The 14,228-nt window shown below is 35.7% G+C and overlaps 1 protein-coding gene across 18 annotated transcripts in view; it reads left to right on the top strand.

The window, feature by feature from the left end:
- Positions 1–14,228, top strand: part of WNK1 (WNK lysine deficient protein kinase 1) — a 118,974-nt gene that overhangs the window by 44,793 nt on the left and 59,953 nt on the right. For all 18 annotated transcript variants that reach the window (XM_064478883.1, XM_064478884.1, XM_064478877.1 and 15 more), the window contains exons 2-3: positions 4,591–4,763; positions 13,516–13,736. In XM_064478883.1, the coding sequence (XP_064334953.1) occupies positions 4,591–4,763; positions 13,516–13,736 (394 nt within the window). The remainder of the gene's footprint in view (positions 1–4,590; positions 4,764–13,515; positions 13,737–14,228) is intronic.

The raw sequence follows: 14,228 nt of genomic DNA, 5'->3' as shown, positions 1-14,228 counted from the left end.
CAGGAGGTAACAGAGAGAAAGAAATGGAAAATGAGAAGGATTGAATAAGGTTACACACACCCTTAGAAAAATCTCAGAACAGAATGGAGAATGGGAAGAGGCAGTATTCGAAGCGATAACAGTTGAGAATTTTCCTGACATGAAGACAAATACCTAAAACTTTCGGCTTCAAAAGTACAGTTAGCCCCATTATGCTTAAATAAAACTTAGGTGCATGGTAGTAAGGGTGAGGAACAGTTTTTTAAAAGAGTCCTTAGAGCAACCAGAGAGAACGTAGGTAACCCGCAAAGGAGGACATTTATACTGATAGCTACAGTAGACACCAGAACACCAAGAAACAGTATATTGGAAGTGCTGAAAGAAAAATAAACCAACCTAGAATTCTGCATTGATCTAAATGATCGTTCAAGAGTGATGATGAAGTAAACATTTCAGACAACCTGGGATTATACCACTAATGGACATTTACTGAAACAGCTGTGAAAAATATATTTCAAAAAAGGAAATTTAACCCAGTGAAGGGAGTAAGGAGCAAAATGGAATGGCAAACAAAGATATGTGAGTAAATATAAGTAAGCATATACAGTTTAAGTAATGATTATAATGGTGTCTACTAAGGAGTAATAAGTAGGATGGAACTAAAATATAAGGGAAAATAATGTATAAGATGGAGGTGTGATTAGAATAGTGATTTTTTTATAAATGGTATACAAATTATACCTCACAGTTTAAAACATCAATATATGCTACTTGGAAAAAAGGGCTGTTGGAGAGAAGAATATCTATGCTGTCTTAATGGCATTCCACATAATATGCCTTTAATTACAATTCTTGATAATATTCTGATAGTTTTAGTTGATTTTTGCTACAATTTCTATATTATAAAAATAAAAGCCTTCTCATTGGAAGAAAATAACCAAGATAATTTAGAACATAAATTGGGGAGATGTTGCAGGAACTGATCCTGCCAGGTATGAATTATTTTACAACTGTAGCTAACAAGCAACCCAGTCGGAAAATGAGCAGAAAACCTAAATAGACATTTCTCCAAAGAAGACTTCAAGATGGCCAACAGGCACATGAAAAGATGCTCAAAATTACTGATTGTTAGAGAAATGCAGATCAAACCTACAATGAGATACCACCTCACACCAGTCAGAATGGCCATCATTAAAAACTCTACAAATGATAAATGCTGGAGAGAGTGTGGAGAAAAGGGAACCCTCCTACACTTTTGGTGGGAATGTAAATTGGTGCAGCCACTATGGAGGACAGTATGAAGATTCCTCAAAAAACTAAAAATAGACTTAACATATGACCCATATGAATACTATTCCTGGGTGTATATCCAGAGAAAAATATAATTTGAAAAGACACATGCACTCCAGTGTTAACAGCAGCACTGTTTACAAGATCCAAGACATGGAAACAACCCAAATGTCCATTGACAGAGGACTGGATAAAGAAGGTGTGTATATATACACAATGGAATACTACTCAGCCATAAAAAATAAAATAATGCCATTTGCAGCAACATGGATAGACCTGGAAATTGTCATTCTGAGCGAAGTAAGTCAGAAAGAGAAAGAAAAATACCATATGATGCTGCTTATAAATGAAATCTTTGAAAAAGGACACAAATGAACTTACACAAAATAGACATAGACTCACAGACATAGAGAACAAACGGGGTAAAAGGGGTGGGAAGGGGTAAAAGGGGTGGGAAGGGATAAATTGATAATTCGAAATTTGCACCTTTTGGGGAGTGATGGAAATGTTATCTATCTTGATTGTGGTGGTGGTTTCATTGGTGTTTACATCTATCAAAATTCATCAAGTTGTATACATGAAATATGTGTAGTTTACTGTACAGGAATCATACCATAATACAGGTGTTAAAAAACTATACCAATTAAAGTATGGTGTGAGTGCAGGAATAGGCAGACCACTGGAATAGAATATAGAATCCAGAAATAGAGCTACACTCTGTGGAAAGGAAGGACTGTTCATCAAATGGTGTTGAGGTCATTGATTGATATAGAACAGAAGTAACAGCCAGCTGTTCTTACCCAATGAAGTAAATTCCACAACAAATAAATTCCCAAATGTGGCAAACAAAACAAATTTATGTTTTAAAAAGGAAAAATACGTGGTCTCAATGTCTGGAAAAATTACTGAAGACATAAACCCACCTATCACAAAGGAAAAGATACATGAATTGAACTACAGTGAAGTAAAAACATCTGTAACTCAAAAGATACCATGAACAAGGTGAAAATATAAACTACAAGAGAAAAGATGTTTGTAACTCATAAAACTAATAAGGGGTTTGTATGTAGAATATATTAAAAACTCCTACAAATAAATAAAGCAACAGTTCCTTGCAGAGGAGGAATCTAAAGCAGTCTGCAAAGAAAACAGTTTCTTATACTTTTTATTGACTCTGAAAATGTACACTAAGCAACAGGATATGATTTTACACCCATCAAATTGACAAAAGTTAATGTCTGATAATACCAGTTACTGGTGACCATGTGCAGCAGTGGGAACTTTCATAAAAGGCCATCGGGAAATTTAAATTGGTACTGCCCTTTTGAAAAGCAATTTGTTGATACTTGTGATGACTGAAGTTGCCTAGTCTCTGTGACCCAGCAGTTCTGCTAGCATGTGTCCTAATAGGTGTACTTTATATTTTTTGTGCCCCAGAAGACTGGTGGAGGCTAGAATAATGTTTTAGTCCATATAATAAAATACAAGGGATAATGATGGAAACAAATTATATTAAAATAGTTGTCAGAACATTTTATATTTGTGATTTAGTATGCATTATTGGTGTATATTAATAAGATCTACTGGAGGACCTAAGAGTTATCATAATTTCAAATTAATGACTAGTGTGGTAATTTGAAATAATCTGCAACCATTATTAAGTCATAGGAAAAGATCTAGGTCTGTTGGTGACAAATCACAGGTACTGCTGAATGCTATTAGGTGCATATATTCATAATTGAAGGAAATATTAAATTTCAGTTCAAGGTTAATGACAAATAAAGGTATGTCATCACACACATTCACAAACCTACCTTAAGGCTATTTGTAGGCCCCAAGTTAAGAGCCTGTGTCCTAGAGATTAACATTGCAACACCACTGTCGTAATGTAGTGGTAAAAAAATGGAGAACAGCTTGGAAATTGATCAGTAGGAAATTTTATATAAATTGTGATGTATTCAGACATGTGATATGCATAACAGTGATAGTGAAGCTGAGTTACAATAATACGGTAGATGTCTTGTAATGTCTCCTTGTACCATCATGAGTGATTTCAAACAATATTGAGTGAAAAAAAGCCAACTTCCAAATAGTGCATGCTGTTTAATGCCTTTTTATGGAATCTTAACATTTCATATAAAATCTCTATGGGAATGGTATATCCAGTCAAGGTAGTAGTGGTTATTCAAGGGTGAGGAATAGTGATGGGAAGGGCCATCTAGTTACATAGAAGGGTTTAAATTATATCTTTAATGTTTAATTATTAACTGTATCATAGACACACTATGTTATTGTATGCCTGGAATATTTTGTTAAAATATATATTACATGTTTTGATAGAATATTAATATGGCAGATAGTTTCAATTTTAATTTGCAGGACAGTACAGTTTGTATATATGGGACCTTGTCAAGGGAAGAACAGATTAAGTGCTTTTCTCCAGTTCATCCCAGATAAGAAGTGAATTAACCTATTAAGTGCCAGGCACTTTAAACATGTGCTAGAAACATACCTAGTAGATTATTTAATTCCTACAACAATCCTGTCAGGTGAAGGTATATGTAGTCATTCCTCAATATTACTAGGGGGTAGGGGAAATTGGTTCCAGGACCCCACCCTCCACTACTGTGGATTCCAAAATCCGAGGATGCTCAAGTCCCTTTTATAAAATGGCATAGTATTTGCAATCCTCCCATATACATTAAATCATCTCTAGATTACTCATAATACCTAATACAATATAAATGCTAGTAACTAGTGACCAGCATGTGGGCAAACTTTCAAATTTTGCTTTATGGAGTTTTCTGGAATCCCACCTTCCCCTTATTTTTGATTTGTGCTTTGCTGAATCCACAGATGCAGAACTCATGGTTACAGAGGGCTTGACTGTATTCATGAAGGAATTTTTACTCAGAGCAAAAAGACAGAACTGGAATTTACATTTAGAGCTCACCCATACTTGTTTCATGTTATTAAATTGCATATCTCTATCATTAGGTGACTTATTTTGGAAGTGGTAAATTAACTGCCCCTATAAAATGTGCCTGTATCTGAAGTACACGTTAACAGTAAAGATACTAAAATAATCTCAAGCATAATTGAGAGTTTTCTTAAATACACTTTAGCCTGTTCTCACACCTCATAACAGGCTGATGAAGTTATTAGTATCTTCAGTGTTAGGATGTTTTATTTTCACACTGTTAGTCATTATAATTTGGTACATGTTTAGTATCTAAATTTAACTGTGTGACTTATTTTATTATTTTAAAGCACATCCTGTTTAAAAATGCAAATCTAATTCTGTTTGCTTTTTGATTTTAGGATCGAAAGTTAACAAAGTCTGAGAGGCAGAGATTTAAAGAAGAGGCAGAAATGTTAAAGGGTCTTCAGCATCCCAATATTGTTCGATTCTACGACTCCTGGGAATCCACAGTGAAGGGAAAGAAGTGCATTGTTTTGGTGACTGAACTTATGACGTCTGGAACACTTAAAACGTGAGTTCATCAGTATTACAAAATCTGACCAAGAAGTGTGAGAGAAATTGAATTTTCTTATTTATCAGTTATTCATTCTGCTGTAAGCATACTAAGGAGGGAACAGTCACTCCAAACGTTACTATATTAGCACATTTTCCTGCCCCACAATGTCCTCTGGCATATAAAGTGGTTTGATAATTATGTATTGTTAAGTATAAAAATGAGAAGTTACTGCAGAATAAACCTAGTTAAATCTTGGTGATTGGCATTTCTAAAACTGGCTAAGAGATCAGAAATTAAATGACAAGGTAGCCCTCTAGTGGTTAAAATGAAGTTGAAGCTTATTGGACAAGCTTTACCCATTTGTTCTTTTTTTTTTAAACATTTTTTATTGAGTTATAGGCAATGTGTCAAATTATGTACATTATATACAATATTGTGTCAAATTCCAGTGTAGAGCACACTTTTTCACTTATACATGAAGATGCATATATTAATTGTCACTTTTTTTTCGCTGTGAGCTACCACAAGTTCTTGTATATATTTCTCTGTGCTATACAGTACAGTCTTGTTTATCTGTTCTACAGTTTGAAGTCCCAGTCTGTCCCTTCCCACCCCCTCTCCCCCTTGGCAACCACAAGTTTTTATTCTATGTCTGTGAGTCTGTTTCTGTTTTGTATGTATGTATGTATGTATGTATGTATGTATGTATGTATTTTTTAAGATTCCACTTATGAGCGATCTCATGTGGTATTTTTCTTTCTCTTTCTGGCTTACTTCACTTAGAATGACATTCTCCAGGGACATCCATATTACTGCAAATGGCGTTATGTTGTCAGTTTTTATGGCTGAATAGTATTCCATTGTGTAAATACACCACATCTTCTTTATCCAGTCATCTGTTGATGGACATTTAGGCTGTTTCCATGTCTTGGCTATTGTAAATAGTGCTGCTATGAACATTGGGGTGCAGATGTCTTTTTGCAGTAGGGTTCCTTCTGGGTATATGCCCAGGAGTGGGATTGCTGGGTCATATGGTAAGTCTATTCCTAGTCTTTTGAGGAATCTCCATACTGTTTTCCACAGTGGCTGCACCAAACTGCATTCCCACCAGCAGTGTAGGAGAGTTCCCTTTTCTCCACAGCGTCTCCAGCATTTGTCATTTGTGGACTTCTGAATGATGGCCATTCTGACTGGTATGAGGTGATACCTCATTGTAGTTTTGATTTGCATTTCTCTGATAATTAGTGATATTGAGCATTTTTTCATGTGCCTATTGATCATTTGTATTTCTTCCTTGGAGAATTGCTTGTTTAGGTCTTCTGCCCATTTTTGGATTGGGTTGTTTGTTTTTTTCTTATTAAGTCAAATGAGCTGCTTATATATTCTAGAGATCAAGCCTTTGTCGATTTCATTTGCAAAAATTTTCTCCCATTCTGTAGGTTGTCGTTTTGTTTTACTTACGGTTTCCTTGGCTGTGCAGAAGCTTGTAAGTTTAATTAGGTCCCATTTTTTTATTCTTGCTTTTATTTCTATTGCTTGGGTACACTGCCCTAGGAGAACATTTTTGAGATGTATGCCAGATAATGTTTTGCCTATATTTTCTTCTAGGAGATTTATTGTATCTTGTCTTATGTTTAAGTCTTTGATCCATCTTGAGTTTATTTTTGTGTATGATGTAAGGGAGTGTTCTAGCTTTATTGCTTTACGTGCTGCTGTCCAGTTTTCCCAACACCATTTGCTGAAGAGACTGTCTTTATTCCATTGTATATTCTTGCCTCCTTTGTCAAAGATGAGTTGACCAAAAGTTTGTGGGTTCATTTCTGGGCTCTCTGTTCTGTTCCATTGGTCCATGTGTCTGTTTTTGTACCAATACCATGTTGTTTTGATTATGGTAGCTCTATAGTATTGTCTGAAGTCTGGGAGAGTTGTTCCTCCAGCCTCTTTCTTTTTCTTCAGTAATACTTTGGCAATTCTAGGTCTTTTGTGGTTCCATCTAAATTTTATTATGATTTGTTGCAGTTCTGTGAAATATGTCTTGGGTAGTTTGATAGGGATTGCATTAAATCTGTAGATTGCCTTGGGCATTGTGACCATTTTAACATTATTTGTTCTTCCAATCCAGGATCATGGGATATCTTTCCATTTTTTTAAGTCTTTAATTTCCTTAATCAGTGTTTTATAGTTTTCCATGTATAAGTCTTTCACCTCCTTGGTTAGATTTATTCCTAGGTATTTTATTACTTTGGGTGTTATTTTAAAGGGGATTGTTTCTTTACTTTCCTTTTCTGTTGATTCATCGTTAGTGTAAAGAAATACAACTGATTTTTGAACGTTAATCTTGTAACCTGCTATACCTTGCTGAATTCTTCGATTATTTCTAGTAGTTTTTGTGTGGCCCTTTTAGGGTTTTCTGCTTATAGTAACACTTTTACCTCTTCTTTTCCAATATGGATCCCTTTTATTTCTCTCTCTTGCCTGATTGCTGTGGCTAGGGCTTCCAAGACTATGTTGAATAGGAGTGGTGATAGTGGGCAGCCTTGTCTTGTCCCAGATTTTAGTGGGAAGCTTTTGAGTTTTTCACCATTGAGCACTATGCTGGCTGTAGGTTTGTCATATATAGCTTTTACTATGTTGAGATATGTTCCCTCTATACCCACTTTGGTGAGAGTTTTTATCATAAATGGGTGTTGAATTTTATCAAATGCTTTTTCTGCGTCTATTGAGATGATCATGTGGTTTTTGTCCTTTCTCTTGTTGATGTGATGTATTACATTGATTGATTTGCATATGTTGAACCACCCTTGTGTCCCTGGTATGAACCCCATTTGATCATGATGTATAATCTTTTTTATGTGCTGTTGGATTCTATTTGCTAATATTTTGGTAAGGATTTTGCATCTGTGTTCATCAGTGATATTGGTCTGTAATTCTTTTTTGGTTGGTGTCTTTGCCTGGTTTTGGTATCAGGGTGATGGCGGCTTCATAGGGTGAGTTTGGGAGTATTCCCTCCTTTTCAGTCTTCTGGAAGAGTTTGAGAAGGACTGGTATGAGTTCTTTGTATGTTTGGTAGAATTCCCCAGTGAAGCTGTCTGGACCTGGACTTTTATCTGTAGGAAGGTTACCCATTTATTCTATTACCTTGTATTGGGCAGTTTTTGCTACATCTGTGCAAATATTGGATTAAATGCAAATTGTATTGTGACATTTATCGCTAGATGATTTCATTTCCCACAGCATCAGAAATTGAAGCCAAAACAAAGAGTTTTAAGTAAGAGTTAAACAGTTTAAGTTATAGTCAGAGTCCCGTATCTCTCAGAGTATCTGTACTCAGAGAGGAAACTAGTATAAATTATATGGTGTAGATTTCTTGTGGAGGAATTAGATTGTTAATTTTTAATTTAGAGATAATTTTTTATCTCTGTAATATTCTTTATTACTTTCTTTAGTTAATGCTACTGAACTAATTAATCCCAAATCTTTGAAACATAGTCTTTTACCTCCTAGATGTAGTCATTTGCGTGTGCTTTTGGAGGCTCATAATTAACATGTTGAAAAGCAACAGGTTGTTTCCCCCCTGCAAATTCTAATTTCCCCACCTGACCTTTCTAGTATTTATGATAGCACTTTTATCCTAGTCATCCAGGCTTCTTGTCATTCACATGTCTGTTTCTTTCCCTAGACTGTGTTCCCTAGCACTATGCCTGAAACAAGTAAATGTTTGAATGAATTAAGGAAAATTGTCTGGTAGTAGTTGTATGTATATTTGCATCTTGAGATTCTTTTTCTGGTTTGAATACTTAGTGGATTGTCACTAGTCTGTCAGGCATACCCTGTAAGAGTACCCTACAATAGCTTACTTCCTTTAAAAACTATATTGAGGGGCTTTGGAAGGGCCTCCCCCACCAACAAACTAAAATGTAGAATATAATAAAAGCTTTTTCACTCTGTATCCAAGCTTCAAAAAAAGGAAGGAAAGAAAGGATAACCTCAAGATAGAAGGTGAAGAAGAGGTTTCCTAAAGCCAAAACCGGAGATATTGCTCTGGCAGTCTATTTGGATTTCACACTTCATGTGGAGCTTGAGGATTGAATACTAGGTTTTAATGTCCCTATCAGGACAAAAGGCCTTAGAACTCAGTAGAAGAGGGAGCGGGAACTTAGTCTGTGTCAGAGAAACTGAATTTTCCATGAAAAGGAAGACCTCTGCACCTCAGCCAGTGAAAGCTACCAGGAATTTTGCTTTCTGCCCAGGATGAGAGGGGAGAGCCTATGAAAAATAGAAATCTCAGCCGAGGTCATGTGTAGATAGCTCTGTAATGTAAATTTATGCTACCTGCTTGGTGCAGGAAACCTCAGGCAAGGATTGGACATTGTAATTGGTCCAGAACCCAACAAAAACTCACAGGGACATTTTCACACTTCACTGGTCACAGTATCCATGGACAAAACAGTCCCCAGTGAAGGTGACCTCACAATTAAATTAGAAATCACACCAGTAAATAATAAAGATACAACTGGGAAAAGCACTACAGGAATGAAAGATAATACAGGTAATTGTGAAAGTGATTATAAAATATGTGACTATAAAAGTGTGTGAATGATTTTTAAAGTATAAGCATATAACATGAGAAAAGAAGGGCTAGAAACCACAATGAAGGAATGAACTCCATCAAAAAAGTCCAGGTATAATTAGACAAAAATTAAAAGAACTTCTAGAAATAAGGGTAAATTGTTAAAATGAAAACTTTAGTGGTTAAGTTAAACAGCAGACTAGATTGAATTGACAAAAATAAATATGAAGAAATCAGAAAGAAAAAAGATGGAAAATATGAAAAAGAAGTTGAGACATGGAAAATACATTAGATTTAATTATCATTCTGAAAGGAAAGAATCAAGAGAATGAGAACAGTATTTGAGAAGAGGATGGCTCTGACAGGGTGTGTATATAGTCCTAAACAAGTAGATTTAAAACAAATTTGTATTCATACCTGGAAGAATACAAAACAATTAGAAACACTTGGTAGCATGTGGAGAGGCAAACAGGGCAAAAGGGATGGGAATTAGTTCTAGAATATATGCTTTTTGGACCTTTTGAGTTTCTACCTTTGTTCCACGTGTCTGTAAATACTTAAATTGAAACAAACAAACATCCATGTCTGGAAAATAAGATGGGAAGTTATGAGGTAGAAAATTCAGTTCATCAGGTAGAAATAAAGTTAGATTTTTCTTAAAAATTGAAGTGAGATTCATGTAACAAAATTAACCTTTTTAAAGTATACAATTCAGTGGCATTTAATACATTTACAGTTTTGTGTAACCACATCTATCAAGTTCCTAAACATTTTCATCACCTTAAGAGAACACTCCACATTCCCCTCCCTATGCAGTGTATTTACTCTCTGACTGCACGTGATCTAAGTTCTTAGGCATTTTCTTTTACGTTTAAAGTTCTTTTTTCCTCATCACTGTCTGTTTCACTTTCTGCGCCTCAGAGCAGAGAGAACTCCAAAACTCAACAACATTAAAAGCAAATAATTCAAAATGGGTGAAGGACTTAAATAGACATTTCTCCAGAGAAGATATACAAATAACCAATACACACATGAAAAGATGCTCAGTATCACTAGTCAGTAAGGAGACATAAATCAAAAACCACAATGAGACACCACCTTACACCTTTTAGAGTGACTGTTGCCAAAAAGACAAAAGATAAATGCTGCGGAGAAAAGGGAACCCTTGTGCACTGTTGAAGGGAATGTGAATTGGTATAGCCACTACGGAAAACAGTATGGGGGCTGCTCAGAAAATTAAAAATAGAACTACTATATGATCCAGCAATTTCACTTGCGGGTATTTATCCAAAGAAAAGAAAAACACGAACTCGAAAAGATAATATGTGCCCCCATGTTCATTGCAGCACTGTTTACAATAGCCAAGATGTGAAAGCAACCTAAACGTCCATTGATGGATGGATGGATAAGGAAAACGTGCTGCATATATCTGCACTGGAATTATTCAGCCATAAAGAAGAAAATCTTGCAAAAAAAAAAACATGGATGGATCCTTGAGGGCATTGTACTAAGTGAAATAAGTCCGACAAAGATAAATATCATGTGATCTCACTTATATATGGAATCTAAAGACAGAAACAAAACCAAAACAAACTAACCACCAACTAACAAAAGCTGAACTCAGAGGTCTAGAGAACAGATTGGTCATTGCCAGGGGCAGGGGCAGGGTGTTGCAAAATGGGTGAAGGTGGACAAGAGGTACGAACTTCCAATTGTAAAATAAGTTAAGTCCTGAAAATGTAACGTGCAGTATGGTGCCTATAGTTAATAATACTGTGCTGTATATTTGGAAGTTTCGTATTGAGTAGATCTTAAAAGTTCTCATCATAAGAAAAGAATTTGTAGCCTTGTGATGGTGGATGTTAACTAGACTTACAGTGACCATTTCACAATATATACACATTTTGAATCATTATATTGTATACCTAAAACTAATATAATGTTATATGTCAATTATATCTCAATAAAAAATAATAGATTTACTGCATGGTCCAACAATTTAACTTCTGGATGTATACCCAGAAGAATTGAAAGCAGAGTCTTAAAGAGATATTTGTACACCCATGTTTATAGCAGCATTATTTTTAATAGCTAAAAGGTAGACACAACGTAAGTGTTCATCAGTGGAATAATAAATAAGCAAAATGTAGTATAATGTATGTACAGTGGAATATTTTTCTGCCCTAAAAGGGAAGGAAATTGTGGCATATGCTACAACATGAATGAACCTTAGGGACGTTATGCTGCCTGCCAGTCACAAAAGGATAAATACTCTATGCTTCCACTTACATGAGGAACTTAGAGTTGTCAGATTTATACAGCAAGTAAGATGGTGGTTTCCAGGGCCTGAGGGGAAGGGGAAATGGAGAGTTATTGTTTTTAATGGGTACAGAGTTTCAGTTTTACAAGATGATAAGAGTTCTGGAGATGGATGATGGTGATGATTGCACAATAATATGAATATGCTTAATACCACTTAACATGGTAAATTTCTTGTGTTTTATCATAATTTTTTAGTTAGGGGGGGCGGAATCCAGTGTGTTGAGTTTTCTCAAAAAATAGAGCAGAAGAATCAGTGTCTAATTCATTTTTTGAAGCCAGCATAACACCAGTACCAAAATCTCAGATATTATAGCAAAAGAAATTAATAAAGCAAGGTCCCTCATGAATATAGATGCAAAAATCCTTTACAGAATAATAACAAATTGGATTCCAGCAGTCACAATACATCAGTACCAAATAGGGTTTATCCCAGGATCATAAAGTTGGTTTAACACAGAATGAATCAGTGTTGCTCACCACATTAAGAGAATAAAAGAAAAAAAACCCATATGATCATTTCAATACATGTGAAAAAAGTATTTCACAATTCAACATGTATTCCTTACTAAAAACTCTTAGCAAACTAGGAATGGTAGGAAACTTCATTGAACTGGTAAAAGCATCCATGAAAAAACTGATAGCTAACATCACACTTAATGGCTTCCCCTAAGATTAGGACCCAGATGCCTGCTTTCCCTGCTTATGTTCAGTGTTGTTCTAGAGGGCCCACCCATTGCACAAAGCGGGGAAACTAGCAAAAGGCATAAAGATCGGAAAGGAAGAAACAAAACTCCCTGTCTGCAGATTAAGTAATTGTTTACATAGAAAAGCCCAGTGGTTCTAAACAAATTTAGTAAGGTCATAAGATACAAGGTTAATAGGCAATCATCTGATATATTTTATATACTTTATAAGTAGCACCTGCACTCAATTCCCAAACTTCATCTTCCCTGCGGCGGATAGCATCAGAAGTCTCTGTTCTGTTCTTTTAGCATTAGCTGGGCTGCTTGGAATCTGCTTCACATACACATATTAAAGAGGTCGACCAGAGATTTGGGCAGAGTGAATATGCAGAATTTGGGGCTCCCCTTCTATACCTCCTTTCTGGGATTACCCCCTTTATTTTCTAGATCTCTGCTGTCCAACAGAACTTTCTGCAGTGATGAAAATGTCCTCTAATTTGTGCTGTCCAAAATGGTAGCTACTTGCCACATACAGTTGTTGAGCACTTGAAATGTGACTAGTGCAACTGGGAAATGAGTTTTTATTTTAATTAATCCACTTGTAAATACAAATGTTCACTTCTGGATGTTCTGTGGCATAGGCTGGCCCTGTAGGAAGTTCTGCTGGCCAATGCTGTCCTGCATGCTGCAGTTGTCTCAATCTCCGTCCTCATTCTCAGTCCTCACCGCGGACCAGTGCTTTCCCTTTCCCTGGTGTGCACTCCCTTCCAGTTCATGCCTGATTTTGATTGCTCTCCAGAGCCTTCAAGTGGTTGTTTTGCGTGTGTATGTGTGTGTGTGTGTGTGTGTGTGTGTGTGTGTTTTACTAGAGTTTATAATTACATCTGCATCTGTAAACAGAGTTGCTCCACCGTTGACCAGAAGTTGAACTCTACCCCTGTTAAATCATTTTAGTAGTGATCTAATTTTAAGGAATGTATTTTTGGTGCTCAATTATCAGAATTTGCCTTGTCAACCACTTAGTATCCTTTCCCCTTTATCCTTACTAAAAGTAGCACTAACCTAAGGTTACTGAATCTTAATATTCTAAATTTGATATTCCTGTCTCAGATATGCTAGAATTTAATGGAATTTTTCAAAGCAGTAAATGCATATCACTGATAACCTGTTTGGTGTACTTCACCTTTTCTAGGTACCTGAAAAGGTTTAAAGTGATGAAGATCAAAGTTCTGAGAAGCTGGTGCCGTCAGATTCTTAAAGGACTTCAGTTTCTTCATACTCGAACTCCACCTATTATTCACCGGGATCTGAAGTGTGACAATATCTTTATCACTGGTCCTACGGGCTCAGTTAAGATTGGAGACCTGGGTCTGGCAACCTTAAAGCGGGCTTCTTTTGCCAAGAGTGTGATAGGTATGTTTCAGATGTACCTTGCAATCTAACTGGCTTTCTGACATTCCTTTTACTTAGAAACCTGACCCTGTCAGAGCTTTTATTGCCTGAAATAAACCTTCAAAAATTCATAGCTTGAACCCAGAAAGTGATGTGGAGTTCTCTATATTTGTGTCTTGAGAATCACCTTGAAGACTAGCATTGCTTTGTAAAGTTATATGAAGAGAAGTAACGTGAACTTTGTTGACAAAACCTTATATAACTATCAACCTTATTGGGTCATTTTGTTGATATTTAGTATTATATAGTTACTTACATAACCGATGCAGTGTGTTACTTTGCCCATAGAAGAAATTGAATTTATATGTAGTTTTGTTTCTTAAAAAGTCTGTTGGATATATGTGTATTCAAAAATATCTGCCTGTAAAACTTTATTTTTAAATGTAAAAGTATGACAGTACACTGTCAACGTTTTTCTTACCCGTGTTCTTTAGAAGTTAAATCTAAAACAGT

This window comes from Camelus dromedarius, chromosome 25 (genome assembly GCF_036321535.1).
Source record: "Camelus dromedarius isolate mCamDro1 chromosome 25, mCamDro1.pat, whole genome shotgun sequence".
NCBI classification, from domain to species: Eukaryota; Metazoa; Chordata; class Mammalia; order Artiodactyla; family Camelidae; genus Camelus; species Camelus dromedarius.
This window is presented reverse-complemented; position numbering and strand designations above follow the sequence as displayed.